At 40.9% G+C, this 22,302-nt stretch overlaps 1 protein-coding gene across 2 annotated transcripts in view; it reads right to left on the bottom strand.

The window, feature by feature from the left end:
• The window catches only part of MTHFD1L (methylenetetrahydrofolate dehydrogenase (NADP+ dependent) 1 like), a 159,831-nt gene that overhangs the window by 41,516 nt on the left and 96,013 nt on the right, over positions 1-22,302 (bottom strand). For both annotated transcript variants that reach the window (XM_087776464.1, XM_087776465.1), the window contains 2 exons: positions 11,512-11,619; positions 8,518-8,670 (listed from right to left, as the gene is read on the bottom strand). In XM_087776464.1, coding sequence (XP_087632590.1) covers positions 8,518-8,670; positions 11,512-11,619 — 261 coding nt within the window. The remainder of the gene's footprint in view (positions 1-8,517; positions 8,671-11,511; positions 11,620-22,302) is intronic.

The raw sequence follows: 22,302 nt of genomic DNA, 5'->3' as shown, positions 1-22,302 counted from the left end.
TATTTCACAATTTAATGAAAGCAAGCAAGTTGCTGGGGACATTATTAAGTTCCAAACATCTTTCACCTTATTCATCCGGAACTCAATAAAACTGTTCAGTCACAGACTTGCAGCCTCCAGCTAGGTTCCTGCTATTAGCCTTAAATCACTTTTAGAGTTTCAATAACAGTAAGTTGCCAAACTCAAATATACAGCTATCTACATCTGCTAGATAGTTTGTCTTACTGGACAGTCTGGAAGAATTTCAGTTATTTGACCCAAACTGTAAAGGTTTTTGCTGCTTACCAAGGAATCAATACTTTTAAAATCTGCAAATTAGCATTTGAAAAATGGATCTGGAAGAATGTTGAAGGGCCAGCATTTTTTTTTTTTTTCAGTGAGCATAAGATAGTCTCTCAAAAAAATTGCACGTAGACAGGAGTTTTAAAAGGTAACTATTGCTTGTAAATGGCTGAATCTCTAAATTTCCAATCTGAACCATGAAGCACCTTTTCAGAAACTGTGATTTCTTCAACTGAAGAAGCTTATCAGGCTGAACAAACAAAAATAGGGAGCATGAAACATCATTTCATTTCATCCCTATATGGAGGAACAGCAGAAAGCTGGAAGTGACAGGGCATTGCTGCTGCTACCAAGCTGAACCAAGACAGGCAGCAGCGATACCCACCCCACCCCAAAGCCATCAAGACTCAGTGACCCCTGGGTCCGGCAGCATCAGCCTCTTCATGCAGCAAGTCATCCAAAATATCATGAATGGGAGAAGTAAATACCTGGCTGCCCTCTCTAATGCTCAGGTCTGTACATCTTCTGTATAGATAGCATAATGAAAATACGAACCCTTAACACTGCTGTTTCAAGACATTCCATAAACTGATTTTTGAGCTCTTTGCATTTGATCAAAGTGCACACATCTGAGGCTGATTAATTGAATGAGCTCTTAATCAAACCCATTTACTTGCTCTGAACTGGCACAAGCACACAACAGGCATGCTAACCAGCGCTGTCAGAGCTGTAGGAGAGGATCAGGGTGGGCAGGCAGCACTACCGTGCCATGGAGAAGCTGCCATGAGCTGCACAATTCAGCCACCCGCTTCCCTCTTCACCCTGGAGAATGCCTGGCAAGGCATTCCCTAACTGCTCAAACTCGCACGTGCCTATGTTTCCACTGCAAAGTCCCTATTTCATGTCTGAAGTCATGCGTAAAATCTAAGGGCAGTGGTCCAAAATTGCAGCTGGCTTCTGTCCAAATTGCACTTCCCACTTTTAACTGGTCTGTCTTTCTTAATAGCAAGCCCCGTGCAAATAGGCTAATGTACATCATTCAAAGAGCCGTGATCTCCATATGGAATATCAATTTCTCGATTTTTTCCTTTCTTACCTGATGCAATTATATTCATTCTCTCATGGGATCACAGACTGTAAATCAGAGACAAGGGAATGAAACAAGATAGAAAGCATAACCATGCTCATGGTTGGGTCTTACGGGAACAGACAGCAAGGGTCTTAATGACTCCCAGACTCTCTGAAGGCGTTGAGCAAACTACGCTTTCACAGAGGTGTCCCCTTTGGCTACATGCATGCTACAGGTGATTCTCATTTTATTTGCCTATACTAATGGCATTTGCAACCCTAAGACAGCTGCACTGAGTTCATTACATACAACTTCACAGGTCTGATGAGGGCAAGACATTAACAACCACACTGAAGAAAACTGTTTCAGAGCATAATGAGTTATCTTTGTTCCAGCATTGCTTAAACTTGTCCACACTAGCCAGGCACTACCCTTGATCAATGAATCCATACTGCCTGAGCTGATGTGTCAAGTCAGCTAATCTTAACTGAAAACATGTGCTAAAGCACTTGTGACCTAGGCATACCAGTTTAAGAAATTCCTCTGCAGCAGCTCTGACCTACCATATCTTCCAGAGAGATAGCATGGCTGACCATGTCCTCTGCCCCTTTACATGCAAAGCAAAGGAGGCTAGGTAAAATTCCCACTACAAGGGATGGGAGGCTATCAAAATGCTTTTTCAGGGTATCACTTACTGACTAAAGTGAAACATGGAAGTCACTTTTTGTACTTGTAAACAAGCATCTGTTTTAAGGGACCTAATCAGATAAACTATTTTAAGTTAACAGTGGCACACATTTATTATTTAAGTCTAAGAGCTTGAACACAATGTTACATTTCTATGGATGTATTTAATAAAAATATCATTGCAAAAGACAACCAAGGAAACCTGATTGATACAAGAAATATACTAGGTTCATTTTTGTCATTAAAAAGTTCATTTTCAAGTGTTCAGAGCCAAATTTAAACATTTGCATAAAAAAATTCTTCTCTGACAGGGCTTAAAATATGGTAAGATGGGAAAATATATAATATGGACACTGAATACAAAGAACTAATTTTACAATAGTCATACTGAAATTGCTTGTAATGGAGGTTGTACTGAGAAAAATCTCATCTAATCTAAACATTAAATAGCTTACCAAACCACAGGTCTATTTTCTTCTGTGATATGTTGTATAATGGTTTCATCCTGTCCCAAAACAACAAGTCCTCCTCCAGCTACTCAGTTTGCTGAAATAGCACACATGCCTACACAACTTTTTTCTTCTCAATAGAAAACAAAGCAAAATAATTTCTTTAGTTCTGCTAACTGCAAGTGCTGGCCCTTGAGGAATGTAAGGCTAGGTTGAAGGAAGCTGTAATAAGCTGCAAATTAATTTTGCCGATACAGCCAGCAACAGGAGCTAGTCTTTCCTTCAGAAAAGGCAATACATTGTACTATATTATAATGTAGGTTAAATAACGTTTACTAGCAAACAAACAGAGCAGTCAAGAGAGACAGCATGAACCACACAGAATCTAAGTGTCTTGCCTCCATTATCTGTCAAGATAATTTCTAAACACCAGGGGAGAAAGAGAAGCTGTTTGGGGTTTGGTTTTTTTTTTTTTTTTTGAGCGTGTAAGAGGGAATTTTACTATATGTCTGTCACAGCTATGGCAGGGAGGTGCGATGATCTGAAGCAAAGTATATTTACTCTATATTTCCAACAAGCGCTGGTTTATCCACATCAGTTTAAAATAGTTGAAGTGAACAGCAAATGCTCAGAGCATATGGAAATTTCTGAACTATCATTTAAATACATTCTTTTCTACGTACTTTCAAAAGTTACAGAGAAAATAACAAATTTTTCAAGCCAGCTAAACTCTACTCTTTTTCTCTCTAATTTAAAAAAAATCCTTAGTCATCAGCAAGGCACGTTCTGCCCTCCTATAACTACATCCATCAGTTACTCCCATGACTTCTTCCTGGGCAGATCTTAGATCCTGTCATTGTTTCAACAAATACTTTTGGAACATCTTCAAATCTTTTTTGCCCTTGTGGCTTTTACTTCAGTGCCCTCTTCCAGTTCTCCATGTACATCTTGGATGTGTCTTCAAATCATTTCACAGGTACCTCCTCCCACTGGTATAGCTCTCAGTTTAACTTCTTTTCCTTTCCAGCCAACCCCATCTTTCCAATCCTCCCCTCAATCTTCTCTTCCCATCTTCTCATCACAAACGGCCATAATCATCCTCAAATCTTAACGGCCTCATAGTCCACACACCTGGGATGTTTCCAAAGGCTGCCACATACCCCTTTTCATTATAATCGACAACTTTTTCCTCATCCCTTCAGCTAAGTCATTCACTTGGGCCTATTTTTTACTCATCTACAGAGACCCTCTCTGGCCAACCCAATACCGCCACTACCACATCATGCAATCCATTGAGGAACACAGGTGATTTGCTGTTATTACAATAACCATCTCTCAGCCTCTAGCTTTTAAATACAATGAACTAAAGTTAACTGTCCTCACCTTCACTTCCAGCCATTGATCTTACCTATGCCTTCACCCCCTGCCCCATCAACCCTACCCTGAATAATTCGTCAGCCTTCCACCAAGTGTAACATTATTCTGCATTTCCACATGTGCACACCTGGTCACTGTTCAGGAGCCACGTGCCTTGTGTAATTCAGAAAAACCCTCTCCCTCCTTCCCAAGAGGGATTACACCTACTGTAATAAATGCAAGGGCACATTATCTAACAGAGGAGAGCATGGGCTTTTGTTTTCCTGTTAGCATTTTTCAATTCAGAACTACACAATTGCTAACCTACATTTCCCATGTGAGTTTAACTTCATAGCTTTCCTTTTCTGTTACTTTTTCCACACTTAGTGCAGTTATCTCGAAACCAGCCTGCGGAGTCTATGAGCACCTAGTATTTTTGCAGCCAGCTGTCTGGGGACTTCTGAGCACTGCTACAACACCATACAACACCAAAGGCAGGTGCCAATGCCACATCACCAGGGATATTTTTTGGACTGAGGGAGGTCAGAATACTTAACAGAGCACTACTCCTTTGTAAATGACATAAAATTGCTTTGTAAGCTAAATGCTTTATACAGCAGGTATAAATCTCACCATCATTCATGTTTTTGAAAAATCCCCCTATGTTACACAGATCATCAGGACGAGCTGGGCAATCCCCCAATAATTCTTCAGCTGTCTCATAAGAGAGCCTGAGAAAAGTGACAAAATGACAGTTTGGAGACAACTTGGGCCTCATGCACCACCAGCAAACTGCAATTTCACTCCAGGTGGGCCGGACTCCAGCTTATGCTCAAAGGACACCGTCAAAACTTGTTAAGCTCTTAACCACTACGAAAGAAGAAATCCATTCAAGAGGGAACAGTATTTTCCTTCTAAAAGTATTCATACAAATATTTACTTTCAGGGTCTTTTCTTTCTCCCTTACAATATTCAGGTAATATTTTAGCAGGACAGTCCTGGCTCTCACCTACAAGTGAAGTAGGGCTTTATCACTCCCATAAACTGGTTTCAAACCACACCGGGTCACCCCAAGAGTTCCTTTCCAGAAGATATAGTTTCAGAACTAGTTCCAGAGACTTGAACTGCTTTCTCTATGGGGAGAAAAATAATATTGCTGTAATGGACCGATCTTTCTTCAGATACGTCGATATCTGAAGGATGTCAGTTCATTGTGAGAATTTGGGAGCTGGCGTAGCTCCAAAGGCTCCACGTATTTTCAAAGGGACCTTGCCTGTAATTTTAACCCATTAAAACAAAAGTGCATGGCTGGAAAAGGGTAGTACCTATTTAAAAATCTCACTGTGATTCAAACACAGTTATATTACTTGTACCAGTGATTTGGTAGCATCACTTCACAAAGGCAAACAGGCTTTACTTCTACGACCAGCCTGCATTCTTGCACATCACATGAAAGAGAAAGAACAACAGAAACGTGGCTGAATGTGAGAAAGCACCAAACTGCAATGGCTTTTTGGGTGGGGGCGGAGAGAAACATGCATACTACAAAAATCTAATAATTCTCCACCCAAGCATTGCTAGTGAATGACCTCACTGGTTTCCTACATATACGCCAGCAGCCTTCCTGCCATCACTCTGTTGAGCCAAGTAATGATGTCAACAGTCCACCTGTGAGAGTGATGTAGCCCCTCTGGGTCATGGTCGCAGAGAACTTGGATAAAAGCTGTGCCAGTGCTAATTAAATGCACCTCTTGTTTCACTGCTGATTTCCTCCGATAAGGCTCAGCTCATTTTTCCTGGAAAGACTTCCATGCTGTAAGGGAACCAGAGCCAACCATAACACAAAACAAATACTGCTTAGAGAATATGAAGACAACATGTTAAATATTTAGTTTAAAAAAAACTAACGATCGCCTGTCAGTGCTGGGGTAAAAACAAATCTCATTAATTTACATGTGCTAATGACAAAGTTAAACTACAAATGCTAGTTACTGCAGATAGTTTATCATCTTTCAGCAGTACTTATCTCTTTCATTTGTAATGTTCTTCCCGATTAAATTAGAGCAGAATTCTAACAACATGCTTTACCACTGATAAGTTCAGCCAGGTTAGAGTGAGAGGAGCTCATCCAGTAAAAATTATGCTTTGAGAATGGAGTGTGACATTTGATTAGCATCAGAATTATCACTGCAACTTTAACGAACGTGTTGTCTGATAGCATTTATCCTGCCATCAGAAAGGTCTTAGCTGTAAGAAGGCTCTAAGCAGCTTAGGTATTAAGGATTCTATTCCATTAATACAATTAGCCAGCAAGTAATGAAAGGAAAAAATACATACTGCTCCTTCTTTTTTTCTTATATAAAGAAATCTAATCCACTGTCATGACTGGATGCTTTCACCATATGCTCTCACCAGGACTTCTGTAATCTCTCTACTCATAGCATCTGACCTCCAGCCACTTCAAGCCTTCAGGACATGCCCTTTTATGCTTGCTTTATTCTTGTAGACATTTTCGGATAGCTTTATTAGTAAGAGAACTGTCAAAGGAAGACTCTCAGTTTTGGAACCTGACATCAAAAATATTTCTTTTTGCACAACTTAAAAAGTACCACTAGCCCTAAGACTTAATTGCTGACAGCAACGCACACAAAAAATCTGAAGGTGGCAAAATAGAAAAGTGATCTCAAAAGTAGTGGTACAACTCTATTGTGAGAGTTTGTTTCCTGATGATCACAACTCTCAATTCTGAAAGGCAGCAAGTTGGACCTCTTGCCATAAATTTAATTCTAGAGAAAGAATCGTATGGTAAGGATGTTAGGAATACATTCATATTCACTCATTTTGATTTGTAGCAATCGTGATAGTTCCAAGGAGTGTTCTGTCCCACATTGCTGAGCATTAGCAATATTTTCCAAACAACCAATGATCGATGTCTGCCTATTTAGATTTTTAGCTCTCAGGGATCTTATGTTCATACAGTACCTTGCCCTACAAACTCTCTTGGAATACATAACACCAAGAGTATACTGCCTACCCAGTTCCTGATATGGGAAAAGCTCCATGGCTAAACTACCTCTCACCAAAGTCAGGGTAACTAACTTGGACGTATTTTTCACAGTGTCCCCCACTAAGAAATCCCATATATAAGATGTCCTTCATAAGAACCGTATTTTTTGGTTCTAGGCAGAAACCGAAAATGAGAGGTAATCCTTGAACTTGTTTGGGCTATACTGCTCCTATGAACAGTTCCTATGGATTTATGAGGCTGAACTGCAGCTAGTTTGTGTTGAAGCGTGCAGAGTGTGACTCATTCAGAACATTTCTCTCTGACATCCTACAGAACAGCTCCCTCATGGATTTGAAGTAGTTGCTGCCCATTCTTCACATTTGCTGCTTCTCACAACTTTATGACACACAACTTCCAGTGCAAACTTGAATCCAGGCCATGAAGGAGATACTGACAAATTTTATTCTGTCACCAGGAACTGGAATTTGGTCTTACACCATTTAAATACACAGCTGTGCTCCACTTCTGGTGGATGCACATAATATGGCCACGCAGAAGGAAAGCATATCCCCAAGTCCAGTGAGTTAAAGTGACACAGTTTCCTGAACTCCAGGAACTCTCCTGGTCAGAGAGTACTTCCTTCCTTGTTTCAAACACTTGATTGTTTCAGAGGGAATTCAAAACAATAGATTAGAAACTTTCAGCCTTTCCTAAGTGTACTGCTACACAAGGAAATCAGGCCATGCTCTGGGAAGATGCGATAACATTGGGAGAGTACTCTTTCCGGAAATGCAATGGCTTTTGCATCCCTTCTCTAGCACCATCCCATGAATCAGCTACATATGAGTAACAATTCATGCTATGAGATGTCAGATGCAGTTCAACTACTGTTTGGAATAAGATGTGTGTGGTTGGCAAAAGGCATGAGCTAACTAGCTTCTCAGCTACTTTGATAAGGCATGTCAGGGAAGAAAATATCAGGAGCTTCCTAATCTGAGCCTGTACTTTTAAGGACAGGTAGGAAGAAAGGATGACAATTGCCTCTTTTTAGCACCTCATTGTTTAAATCTCTAAAAAGGAGAAAGAGTGTGCTTCTGCAGTTAGAAATCTATCCCTTCCCACCATAACTGTTAAACAGAACCAGAAGAGATGTTCACAAGGACTAGGAATAGATCAGGCTCATCAGCTGAAAAGCAATCATTTTAATCATACACTTCTTCCTAACACAATTCCTTTAATCAAAATACGTTACAGAATGCTTTGTAATGATGGATGAAAGATGTAACATTTAGAATATAATCATGTAACTACAATTATTTACGGGCTGCAATTTGAATAAGGAAAGGCAACAGACCTGTAAATGCATTTTTCTGCAGCATTAGGGTGCCTAAGTATCCTAGACCAAGTGGAAAACATCAGAAACAGAACCAATGGCAAGAGTCATTCTCTCAGACCCTGCAGTCAAAGCTCTTATATGATATTACATTTTCCTAATTCTCTTTTCCTATCAGCATAGAGCTACAAAAAGTGTGAGGATAAAATTATTATAAAAACCCAAGAACTCACCTGGTTCTACACATTATTTTTAGAGGCAAACAGGAAATGCACTTCCCTGTCAAGCTGGGTCAAAGGAAGGGGAGCGATCGAGTTGAACACTCTGCACTCACCGTTCCTACCAAAGGGTAGATGAATCCAGCTCCAATACTGGCTCGCACATCACTAATCGGCAGAATGAAACCAGTGGGAACGCCCTTCCTTTCAGGCTGATGGGAGAGGGATAGGTGAGTTTTTGCCATACAAATGGGAAGGTTTCCAAATCCCTAATAGAAAAGGGAAAGAAAATAAAAGAAAAATGTTTTTAAGATTACAGTAAAGACAGAATATATTTTCACTTCGTTATCAGTATCTTTTAGAAATCCTAAAATCCATATAGCAATAGTTAACCTCAGTTTCTTAACAGCTAATATTTCAGAAACGGACAGAATACTGTATGTTTTTTTTTTTAGTAACTGCATCAGTGGACGAGGGAAGAGCTATGGATATCATCTATCTGGACTTCTGTAAGGCCTTTGACACGGTCCCCCACAATATCCTTCTCTCTAAATTGGAAGGATATGGATTTGATGGGTGGACTGTTTGGTGGATAAGGAATTGGTTGAATGGTTGCATCCAGAGGTTAGTGGTCAATGGCTCGATGTCCAGATGAAGAACAGTGATGAGTGGTGTCCCTCAGGGGTCAGCGCTGTTTAATATCTTCACCAATGACATAGACAGAAGTATCGAGTGCACCCTCAGCAAGTTTGCAGATGACACCAAGCTGAGTGGTGCAGTTGACACGCTTGGGGGATGGGATGCCATCCAGAGGGACCTGGACAAGCTGAAGAAATGGGCCTGTGTGAACCTCATGACATTCAACAAGGACAAGTGCAGGGTCCTGCACATGGGTCGGGGCAACCCTGAGTATCAATACAGGCTGGGGTATGAAGGGATTGAGAGCATCCCTGAGGAGAAGGACTTGAGGGTACTGATAGACAAAAAGCTGGACATGAGCCGGCAATGTGCTCTCGCAGCCCAGAAAGCCAACCGTATCCTGGGCTGCATCAAAAGAAGCGTGGCCAGCAGGTCAAGGGAGGTGATTCTCCCGCTCTACTCTGCTCTGGTGAGACCCCACCTGGAGCACTGCATCCAGCTCTGGGGTCCTCAGGACAGGAAAGACATGGACCTGTTGGAGCGGGTCCAGAGCAGGCCCACAAAAATGATCAGAGGGATGGAGCACCTCTGCTAAGAGGAAAGGCTGAAAGAGCTGGGGTTGTTCAGTCTGAAGAAGAGAAGGCTGTGGGGAGACCTTACTGCAGCCTTCCAGTACTTAAAGGGGGCGTACAAGAAAGATGGGGACAGCCCTTTTAGCAAGGCCTGCTGCGACAGGACAAGGGGTAATGGTTTTAAACTAAAAGAGGGTAGATTTAGACTAGATATAAGGAAAAAATTTTTCACGATGAGGGTGGTGAAACACTGGAACAGGTTGCCCAGAGAGGTGGTAGATGCCCCATCCTTGGAAACATTCAAGGACAGGCTGGATGGGGCTCTGAGCAACCTGATCTAGTTGAAGACGTCCCTGCCAATTTCAGGGGGGATGGACTAGATGACCTTTAAAGGTCCCTTCCAACCCAAACCATTCTCTGATTCTATGATTTTACATGCTATTCTCTCTCAGCTCGGGCCTGTATCTCCAGAGACTTGGCTGTAGTGATATCCAGCTTCTAGAGTGGGTTCTCAATCTAGAGTTAGGTGCAAAAGTTGCCTATACAATGGCTAGAGCGTGCTATTTTCAGAAAGGGCGCACAACGGGTACCACACTGAACAAGAAACGTATGCGAACTCAATAAGTACGGCACTTCCCTCTGGGCTCTAATGACCTAGTTAGGTACCTACTTGAGGCTAGGATTCATAGTCCAAAACTCTCTAAGGGTACTAATGTCTTCTTGGGGTAAACACAAATGGCTCATGATGCTTTGCTTTGTTCTTAAACAAGACAAAAACTGCGTGAAAATCAGGGAAAGGCCCTCAGCAGCTCCCCCCACACTATTTGTCTCCCAGATTATCGATTAACCTTGAGTCAGGCAACTTCCACTCTTCTGTTCAATTCCTTGACAAACAGGCATGCAATTCACAAGGCCAGGAGGAGAGGCGGCACTGCAGGGAATTGCCTCTGCAGCCCAGTACTGACGACAATTCTTTAATGACATTGTGAAAATATTTCCCAATACTACTAATGTTTAGACTAAAAAATGGATTAGAGAATCACAGCAGGAAAAGGTAAAGACATGGATTATTTTGCTTCAAGTACACTAAGTAAGCTTCTCTTCCATCTAAAAAATCAAATTAATTCTCAGGAGATTTGCATTATAGAGAGGATGGCTATATTTCTGCCTGTCTGACTAGGCTGCTGAAGTACATTCAGGAATTTTTCCATGACACATCGTCCATAGTTTCTATTTTCTGACAGAAAGGCTCCAGCCATGTTTACGTGCAGAAGCCGTTCCGTTACATAAAATACATACACCTCTCTACATGGTTTCAAAACTGTTTTCAAAATGTAACAAAGCCCACTTCCACATGCTTTAGGAATGGTGATCTATTTTACCTTCTAGCATTTATAACCCCTTGAAAATAATATGAACAGCAGGAAAACAAAATATTTTACAATATTGGGAGCTTTGTTATTAAAGTGTATAGCTGCACACAGGTCTTTTTGTGTTTGCAAACTTGTTTTTTGCAGGTATAAATGAACACTCATATGCTAAAATCAGGCACATTCACTAGCTGCTACTTTTGCAGATGTGCAGTTGTCACTTTTAAGGCAGTAATCCAAAATTACCATTCTGCACAGAAAGTACAGAGTTTCATCAACAATCTCAGAATGATTCCAAACACCATACATACCTTACAGGAGATAGCTTTCAAGGTTAAAACCATTCTGTTATATTTAATGTAATCTAAACTAATCCATACTGACCTCCACAGTTTAGCACCATGGGTAAGCTCACGCCTTTTAGCAAAGCTTGACTAAACACTCCAATCTGAGAACCTTTTACACCCCGAGGTTTCCTAAGACTCTCATCCAGCAGGTACCTGACTGCGTAATTCACCGGTGTTCTTACCTGTCGGGTGTAACAATCAACTTGTGACTGCGCAGCGGGAGACAGCTCTATATCCTGAGCTCCGTACACCTTCTGAGCAATGATCCTTATTTTTTCAACAATAGGAAGCTGCAGAGACAAGGGAACAATACAAGGGTGAACATCAGCCAAGAGAAACTAGCATCTTGTTTGCTGAGTGAGAAATCTGAATCTCTCATTTAGACTCATCCTTGTTAAACAGGCTTGCTAAAGCATTAAACCAAGTAAAGGGCACTGGTGATGCTACAGGTACACAAATTACAACTATGATTTCAGCTACTCCATCATTTAGGAGCTGCACAATTTGTGCGTTTTAAAGCTGACAATGTGAGCTTACACTCTTGTCTAAAGTGGGGGAAGAAAATTACTGCCATGTAGTTTTAAGAATCAAGAGCTAATGCACACTGCAGATACAAGGAAGCAAGCTCCACTGGGTTAACAGGGATCACTAAACAAATAAATTTCATTTCACAATAAAGATAACCTATACAATGAGTGGACAAGGCAAGGTAGCAGGCAGTCAGGGAAGGGTCCTCTGAGAAGCAAGGAATTGTAGCAGAAAACTCCTGACCCATCACTGCTCCTTTGACTGTTTTTTGTTTGTTTGTTTGTTTGTTTTTTATTTTCACCTCCTGTTCTTCCTAACATGTATTTTGAATTGTAGCATTGATATTGTAAAGCACTTTGGACACTTGAGAAAAAAAAAAAGAATATGAAAGCATTCTAGGATACACTTCGAAATCACAAGTTACTAAGTTCAACTTCAGTCTCCATGAGTATCCACATCATGTTACTCAGCTCAAACTGAAGGTGTGTTCTGCCTTTATGGCTTCTATTTGAAGGCAGAGGCAGACTCTCACATTCAGGCTGTTAGAAATCCTTTCACAGATTTTCAGCAGACAGTTTTTTTGTGGTCAGACCAGGCATTGCCTTTTTGTGCCATCATTTCTGTTTATTTGAGTAAACAACTCTTTCCTCTTTCTCTCTCTTTTTGTTTTGAATGACCTTGGAGAAAGCAATTATGACCCCTATAGCCTATTTTAAACAAGCCAACCTCTTCGACTTCTTTCAATAGGAACAGGACGATGGACGAAGGATCATAGCACCAGTTCAGCTACTTCAGTGCTGACCACAGATGGCCAGAGATGTGTGCAATACTCCAAGGAACACCCCACCAATAATTTGTACTCTAGCATATTTAATTAACAACACATCTGGAAGAAGTGCTGAACAAAATCTAAAGAGATACCACTTGGGGAAGATGACTTGGTAATCTCAAGCAATACAAAAAGCACCAGAATACAAAAGGGAAGTATTTCATTTTATTCCAAGAAAGGCAAGAAATTGGTTTGTGAATAACAAACTCTATCTGGTGCAGTTACAGGAAGTTCCACAGTTAATCACATTTTTGCAGTGCCTGTCTAGGAGTAATGGTTTTGCTGCAAAGATATATCAGTGGAAGGGTTTGTGTCAGACTGACCTTTTTTGTATTTATGATTGAATTTTAGAAAAATTAAAGTAGTCTGCCTTTACATTAATAAAGAACTCCAGTAACAAAGACATCACATGAAAAGAAGCTTGCCAGACTTTCAAATAGCTTAAATGTAAGGCAGTTAAAAGCTACTAGGGCTCAAATAAAGTCCCTCCCTCAGACAGAAAATTTCGAAGTGAGGTTTAAAGATGTTCCACAAGACACCTTCTGAACATGCTGACTATATGATTATTGCACCTTAATTAGGTGGAATGATGTCATGTTCCTGAATTCAGGCTTTTTACAGGAATCCAAGCAGTTAAAAAAAAAAAAACTAACAAGGATTGGAGATAACACATTGCAAATATCCTGGATATTGAGCTCCTGGCAGCATTAAACTGAATAGAATACTTCAGCGACATGGATAGCCATCATGAGATGGAACTTCTTCCAGGTTGATTATTAAGTACATTCACACCCGTGGCAGTTTTGAACACCATGGAAGAAATGCAAAATGTGTTGGTTAACTTGCCTTTTGGGTGCTGCTTGCTTGCAGTCAAGGACTAACAGCAACAGCAACAGCAAAAGGAATTCCACTCCCCGTTGTCAGTAGGCCAACATCAAAACTAACAGCTTTCTGCTTAAACCTCAGTAAATTCATTGAGATGGAGATGTTCATTTAGACTCAACTTGCATTTGTGTCAAAATATTTCAACCTAATTTGACAGCAGCATAATTACTACGCCCTCAGCCCCCTTCCAGCAACCATAACCGTAGCTTCCAAACGAAGCCCAGCAGGGCTCTGGCTAACATCACAGCAGACTGATTTAATGAAAGTGGTGGCATTCTGCTCCTCCTGGGATGTGCTCAATATCTTGCATGACTGAGTCTGAGCTGCACAGTCAAACCGTATCCCTACAGAATTTCGGATACTTTTCAGGCCAGTACCCACACCTCAGATTTTGCAAATTTAACCTCAGAAGAATCACCAGTGGGGAAGCAGTTGTGGGAGTGTGAATGGCAAACAAAAGTGGTTTTCTGAGACCGTCACTTGTTTTTGCAAGGCGTGCGCATACAAACAGATGAGGCAATGTGCATGGTGTCAGAGGAGAGTTTGAGCCTATTTAACCTCACAACACAGGCAGATGAGTCCTGGCTGAGCCCAGTTCAGACAGAAACCAGCAGGGAGGCACAGATGCTCTGTACACATTAACACAGCCCGTGCATGTGCACGCTCTCAGACGTGCTTCCTTCCTGAAGTTTCAGGAGTAGGGAAAGGAGTACACTACACCGTGCTAAGGATCCACCTGTTTCCTAGTATTTAGTGGGATTTTTAAGGGATTATCTATTTACAATCCCAGTGTAACAGCGTCTCAAGCTAAAAAGCTTCCCATGTTTCAGTTATTAAGTAATACTGCTAGGAAATTTCATTTTAATTTAACTTCAAGAAGTATTTTCCCAAAGAAAAGCCACCTAGTGCTTTACATGAGAAATAAAAATTAATTTTGCTTTAAGCTAATGTAATGGTATTTATCACAAAAGAAACTAGTAATTCAAGAGACTTTTTACACATATGCCATAGCAGAAGCCTGGATGTTTACAAGACACTTGTAGGAACAATTCTCACTTTTTCTCATCTGGTCTTTAAGGGCAAGTTTAGCTCTAGGTTTTCAACAACACTGTTGATTATTCAGCACTTCACTATGGAAATACTCTCACTGATGGGCACAGGCATCCACCATATGTAATAACGCTTCACAGCGCTACTTCAATATGGAAAAGTGCTTAGCTGAATTCAAGCGGGCTGAAAAAGAGAGCCATGTTGCACAAGTAACTAAATCATTAAGGGATTTTAAGCTGGATCTTTGCTCCAGCTGATACCAGACTTTTCTAAAAAAAATCATGTGAGCTACATATTTGTACCTTAAACACCTCGGTCAAATATCTGCCAGCAGAAACCACATATCTCAGACAGAAAAAATAAGTACTTTCACATCTCTCACTTTTTTTGTCTGAGAATTTTCTACAATGGCCTAGGATATTCCTGAATCAGTTGTTCATTTCCACTCGCACACTACAATGCAGCATCCTCAGCTATGCTGATGCAACTATTTGTAGGTCATCAGTTAAACAGTCTTAATGAAAGGAGGATGAAAAGTTTCATCTGGACGGCGAGTGTCAATGCACCCGCATGAACAGCAACTTGGTTTCACAGCACCTTTGCTATCTGGGCAGCTACGGTGATAAAGATATTTATAAAATGTGCGGAGTGTCAAAAGCACAGAAGATTTAGGATCAGCAATAAAAGCTGTTCCTCTTCTTATTTCCCTTATGTAAGGTTGTGAATGTTACACAACTAAGTACATTTAGGTGGAGAACAGGTGACAGACACACAATAGACAGTATGGATTTAGACAAAAACTGACTTTTATAGATATGCAGCTACATACTAGTACTAATGCTGAAGGAATTATGGTAGCTTCGGAGAATTCATTCCAAATGCAGTTTTAGCTTCTTGAGAAAATGATAGCATGAAATGTAAACTTATACTGAACATGAGAAGGTGCTACAGGGCCACACGGTATGAATATCTGTTGACAGTTAAGTAGCTTTGGTGTTTCTCTCAGAAGCAACCGATCTCCCCAGCCCTGCCAGAGGCAATGTGCATTTCTGAAATCTCACACATACAGAGCTACCAAAGCCATATGCTGCTTCTGAGGCAAGCACAAACACACATGCTTGTTGAGGCTGCCAAGCACCCGCACCATAAACAGGATTATCTTCTTGGCTAAAGCATAATGAGTGGTACAGCAAAAGTGCACAAACTGCTTTCACAAAACCAGTATCTGTGTAGCTGTGCATTCCATTACTTGATAGAGAACAATTAAACCAGGAAATCACCACTGATAAAGAGGACAGCCTGTCATTCCCAAGACTGAATTGATTATCCAAGATGAAATCACGCCAGTGCTGTCACCCAGCCATACTTCTTCTTCCAGGCCACCCCTCTTGCAAGATGTGATGTTAGTGCAAATTGGTGCTGTTTATCACACAATCTTCTTTCTTCCAATACTATCAACAGCAAGTTTTTACCAAAACGTAATTTAATAGAGTTTCATTTCTGCTCGCCTTTCCTCACATCTCCTTCACTCTTCATCTTTTCCTTCAGCTATAACAGCAGACTGCAGATTACCATTTTTTCTACTTGGGGCTTGATGAGGATTTCCATGGACAGCAGACCGGCTTCCACAGCTCCTCCTTCATCCTTCCTTCCTCTGCTGCTCACACTCACCCAATGTGCCAGCGCAACAGAGAGGGCAGCACCGCTGTTTGTGCAGCTGCACATACCAGAGAAAGTGATCCAGGCTAAAACATAACCCAGGGGAAAAAAAAAAGCTATTTGAACCCAGATCAGTTCACACACCCAGTTTACCATAAAGGCAAAGCCAGTATAAAGCAGAGAGACAGAGATGGCTTAAATGCCATCTCTACAGAAAGATTTGCTCAAACTGCTCAAATCTGATCTCTGAAATGTACCAGCAGAAACAGCGAGTTGGGGCAGGGACATGCGGCTTGGGCTGGGATTCCTGAAATCAGTCTTGTTGCCAAAAGTCAGTATCATGTGAAATGAAACATGCAGATTACCAGGGACCTGGCTTGGGACTGTGCTCAGGATTCCCATCTTTTGCATCCTAATCTGGACACCTGACTTTAAGCTCTTTGGCTACTGGAGAAAGAAGTTCATTTTTTTAACCCCCCATAGCCAATCCCTGAGACTGCTGAAAACAACCCCTGTTCCTTTCCTTCTTCCTTTCTTCCGCTTTTAAACATTCCCCCCGACTTTCTCACCAAAACAGAGTCCAATAGAAAATGTCTCCGAAAAGCCAGAGTCAACAGTAGTAAGTCCACAGTCATACTTCATTCCACTAGGTTGCAGCTAAGCCACACTACTATGAGAAGCACTGGTGTTATCTAGCTTAAATTGAATACCTTAAGTGAATGCCTGTCACTGAAGCATTGTCTGAAAGGATCTCTTCACAGTTATACAACAGAAATATTTAAAACTACTTTATTCTCCAAGAAAACTTAAGATTCTGATGAAAAACATGCGTTTAAGCAGAGAATATACAAAAGCAATATTCACTTGTAACTTACACATTTAATACTTCAAGGTCTTTAAACATTTGCTTTAGTCTCACTGCCTATTTTTAATTATGAGATCACAAGTTTAATTATGAGGTCACTAACCTCTGGGTTTACTGTTGCTAAGCTGCTTGTGTTTTAACAGAAATTCTTAAAATAGTTTAAAATTTGAGGCAGTGGCCTTTTTTTTTTTTTTTTAAATTTTAACTTATGCATTCACTGAAAGCAATAATAAAGAATTGCTGGCTGGCTAAGTGAAACAGCATGCAGACATCACTCATACCTCTTCTTGGGAAGGCTGCCAAATGAAAACATGGGATGAGAGTATGGCTGAAGGTGCTGTGTGGGGTGACAGAGTGCAGTGCTAAAACAATAGCTGACTCTGCACATTCGAACTCCTACTTCTAGATTTTCCCCTGGATAAAATAAAAACACACTTATTAAAGTATCTCTGTATTCTGGTTCCAGAAGATCTGTGGCTGACAAAAGGATTCCCAAGTCTTTAGCACTCCTCTTCCTTTGTTGGCACAGGACAAGAATTTGTTTTTTTAATTTGCAGAAACGCATATTCAGTCAAGTTAAACAGCTTGTGAAACAACATCTAAGCCTGTGGCCTTAGAGATTTATTTTCCATTTCCCCAACTTTGCAACCCCACCTGTGCCTAAGAAAATTGCTTCATGCAAAGAATAGGAAAATAATGAAACCAAACATAAAAGTGCAGTGCTGTCAAGAGCCTACATCCACAAAAAAAGAGATGGAGTGGAAGAAAGATAGCTTCCAACCCTAGAACATCCAATTCAGTGAAAAGAAGTGTCCAGACTCCACCGAAATCTCTTTGAGTGGGAGGAGAGGCTGGTACAGCCCTGTGGAATTCCTCTTTAATGTCACTTCACTGCTAGATGGCTTAGTAGCAGTAGGGTGGGGGGAAATAGTTTAAAGACTAGCATATCCTGGAGGGCAGCATAGCCTGCATTTCAAGACGAGAAATGATCTCCATCGTTTATTAGGAAAAGTTTCAGTAAGGAGCGTATACAATTTTATTTATTCCTACTCCAGTAGTGCTTAAGGACCTTCCATTGGGTGCATACATGAGTGAACTCTATGCTGTATAAAGAACAACACAGGAGTTATTTGCCTCCTAGGCAAAAGATCAGAGGTATATTGGGCTGATGTGACAGCACACACAGGATGGATGGCTTTCATGGCTTAGTGGCTTCATGGTATTAGTGGAGGAAGCAGAAAATAGCCCTAACCCCCCCCCCCCCCCCCCCCATTCAGTCACACTGGGATTGAAAAGATAACTAGTTTACAAATGAAGAGAAACACTTTGCCTTAGGATCATTCCCCTGGAGGCCAGTGTCCTCAAACCAAGGCCCCATGAGCCCTTCTTGACTCTGCCTTCCTCTTCGAGCCACGCCCCTTCTAGTACATGCACCAGGGAGCCTTCTCCTCCACTGACCGGTCTCTTCCCTCCTTCATTACTCACAGCTCATTCTTGTTATTGGAGACCGTGGCCAATGGGTGGAAGAGAAGATAACGCCCAGAGAACTGCTGCCGGCAGAGTTTTCTCTGTTTTTATGCTACCCTTAGATCCCTCTGAGTGACCCATTGCCTCTGACAGCTGAAGCTAAGGCTGGAAGAAATGAGCCAAGCAGCAGCCCACACCATACTGCCATGGCACAACAGAGGCAGGGGCAGCCAAAACTGTGGGCTCAGATGCTCCAGATTTGTGCATGTTATTATTATGCTCCCAACAGGGGAAGAAAAATACCGGTGCTGAGGCTGCTAACTGCTTGAATGCCTTCCTGAGAAGTGCTGCTACTCAGCCTCATTCCCAGTGGATGGCCCCAAGCTGAGAAAGCTCTCCTTTGCTCCACAAGCTGGACCAGGCAATTCACTGCACTCAGCCAAAATATTTGTGCAATCAACTTCCACGGTATAACCTGGAAATACTTTCATTTGTCATGATATTACCTAAAGGCAGAGCACTGGCAAAAATAGGTGTCCTCTGACAAACTTGGAAGACTGGAACAACCCCTTCTCCTCCCTCCCTTTTGTGACCTTTACACTCTTCAATTTAGTTTTCCAATGCAGCATAAATCAGGTGATCTGAGGCTCTTCAATCATATGTGTCAGGTTACCATGTCAGCCTTTTAAGGGGACAATGCTAAGTCACTGACTGGCCAGATATTCTGATTCCTGCCTCATGCCATATGCCTGTCCTTCTCCTCTCTTCTATCTCCTGGAATACTATCCCACTGAGCTCCAGCTGCCTTGAAGGAAGGGGCAATGTATCTCTTAAAAACCTAATGCCTGCCTTCATTCAGACCTATGTTTCCTCCCCCAGGTTCAGGACGGCTGCTGTAAGTGAAGGGAAAGTTCACCACAGGAGAAGAGACGAGACCGGGATAGTGAAAGAAGGCAGGTTATTCACCAGGCATGCATTAGTGGGGAATATAGCTTCCCCCCCTGCCAAGAACAGGCACTGAAGCCAGAGAAATTTGGGAATGGGATGCGTATGTTTCCATCCTCTCCTATACTCCCCCTAGTTATCTAAACTTACTTTTAATGGGTCAGTCAACTTTGTTTTGAGTAATAGCTTTCTGCTGCGACTTAAAGACCCATACTTCAAGAAAAGTGAACCCAGAAAGGAAGTCAACAGTGATAAGAGAGTTGAAATTTTGATATTTTCCATATGTAGCAAGAATATATATTTAAAAAAAAAGCACAGATTATTTCAGAGAGAGTTCAGGAGGCCTTTAAAACAAACCCATCCTCCGAACACTAAAGAGAATACTCGGCAAGAAACCAATTAAACAGTAAAATAAGAGAGGTTAGTGTGCAGTGGGGGCAAAAATCCATATTAAAACCACACACTACTATAGTTTTTATTACGACTACTGCCAATAATCTTCTAAGCTATGTTATAAACTCTGGAGCTTATCATATAAAAACTCATCCTTGCTCCTGAACTCCCCCTGCCTCATACAATTCAAATTCTGTAAGCATTTTGTGGTAGACTGTATCTGTTTATGTCCTTTTCTTACTCTTTTAAAGTGACACAGTGCTGGGGTTACTTGTCAGAGGTCACTTCTTGTACTTGATCCATGAAATGCCACTGGCACACATGTGCACTTCCAAAATCATATATGCAGCTATTCTTTGCACTGCCCTCACAAGATGCTTGAAGCTTATTCTGTTCTCATTTCAACTCTTGAAAAATATTTGTTCACGTAATACCAAATGTCAAACAAACCCTTGCTAGAATCAAGAAATATTAAAAAGAAAAAAAAATACAAGCATCAGCTACTAGGATAAAAACAAATGCTTGCCTGCTTAGAGATATAAAGAGAACCTGAAAAGCAATCTAAAAGTGGGACTACAGAACACTATGTCATGTAGAGACACCTGAGGAAGTTTAAACAGACTGAATGAGATGCTTCAAGGAACATAACCACATTAGCAGAGTCTTCTAATTAGACTAGCTTGCTATGATACTCAACAGGACCACTTAGCTGAGCCTGAGTCCTGAACTGACAAAACTGTGTTGTGTTCACTGTCTAAAATCATTCATTCAGCACGTGCTTGGGCGTCACTGGATGAGATGGTATAAATGTATAAACATACCTCAGGATTCAGAAAAAAAAATCACTGATCCTCAACTTTTATCCGTATTTGATCTAGAAAAGACTTCCTTGTTCTTCTTGTATTATACACATTTGTAAACACCTTTCAAGGAAGTCTTCGTTTCCAGGTATACATTTGGAGATTACATAAAGCACTGCAGAGATGGAAAAAACCCAGAGAGCCCAGTTGACCTGGACTATCCTGTAATTAGATGCCTGACTGTATACAACTAATATAGACCAAAGTTTGCAGCAAAATAATAAAAAAGGATCTAAAAAAAAGTTTTACATATAGGGGTTTGGGGTTTTGTTTTCAAATCCCCAGGGTAATGCTTTCTAACAAAACATCAGAATGTTGAATGAATCTATTATGGCTACAGTGGTCTGTGCTGTTGGAAGTTGTTCTAATTATAGCCAGTTTTGGAAGTAAATTCTGATGAAGTTTTACAGACTGAGAAAAATAAGTTTCATAGACATCAAAGGACTAAATGGAGACATGGAGTAAAGCGAAGAGTAGAGTAATATCATAAAGACAGATATATGAATGAAGTGGTAGTGGTTTTATGCAGAATATTTCCCCCTTTAATGTTCCAAAGGGGAAAGGAAAGAAAACATAAAACCCACCATAGCAAACCCGATGAAACTTGAGGCATCCAGGACTTCAAAGTATTCAAGTAACTGGAAAAATCCAGCAGTCACTGGAAAGACGAGGGATGGAACTGCGTCCTTTCACTTACATCCCCTTTAGGCACAATGACGGATGGAAATCATCTGTCTAAATCCTATCTTACTACCTCTTCTCTTAATTTTCTGTCACAGTTACCCTTTTGAACAGCAGAACTCAGTCCTCAAAACTTCTACATCAAAAAATCCTGTTACAACCTTAATTAATATCTAGGCAGGCTCATTTGGAAGAGGTGGCTTTTCTTCATGTCCCTATAGGCCCAGTGATCAAATGACCTACCATATTGTGCAAGTGACAGCACCGCTATTTCACTCTCCTACTTTCAGCTGCTTCAGTCCCCATCCTTTGCACAGTAAGAATGAAACAGAAGCCTGAACTTTACACCTTACTGTTTTTGTTGGCCTGAATTTACTTTTTTACAGTATTTTAAAATCTTTATATGTTTTTATAAAATCCCTTCAACATATTTTTGAGGCTTATAATACTTGTGTTAAGTTACGGGATATTAAGTTGATGTAAAGATGTGATTCAATCCCTTTGTGCTTAAGATCATGCTGCTTATGCGACACGGCACAGAGAGATGTGCCTGGGAAAGACATTAAAGTAGAAATCAATTTAATTTTCTTCCTTCATAGTGGCAGAGTCCACCCTTACCAATCCTTTCTACTCATTCATACCACAAGATTATAAGCTACATAGAATATACTACCATCAGCGCTTAAATATGGGACTTGTCAAATGCTAACGTGCTGTTTCTGTAACACAAGTGTCCTATAGGGAAAACTGTTACACGTATTTCTGAAAGTTTTTTTTTTCCATTTTATCATGCAAAACCCATAAAATGATA

This window comes from Nipponia nippon, unplaced genomic scaffold, assembly GCF_047370975.1.
Source record: "Nipponia nippon isolate SJK-2023a ecotype South Korea unplaced genomic scaffold, ASM4737097v1 scaffold_4, whole genome shotgun sequence".
NCBI classification, from domain to species: Eukaryota; Metazoa; Chordata; class Aves; order Pelecaniformes; family Threskiornithidae; genus Nipponia; species Nipponia nippon.
The sequence above is the reverse complement of the archived record's forward strand: the minus strand, read 5'-3'. Positions and strand labels throughout refer to the sequence as shown.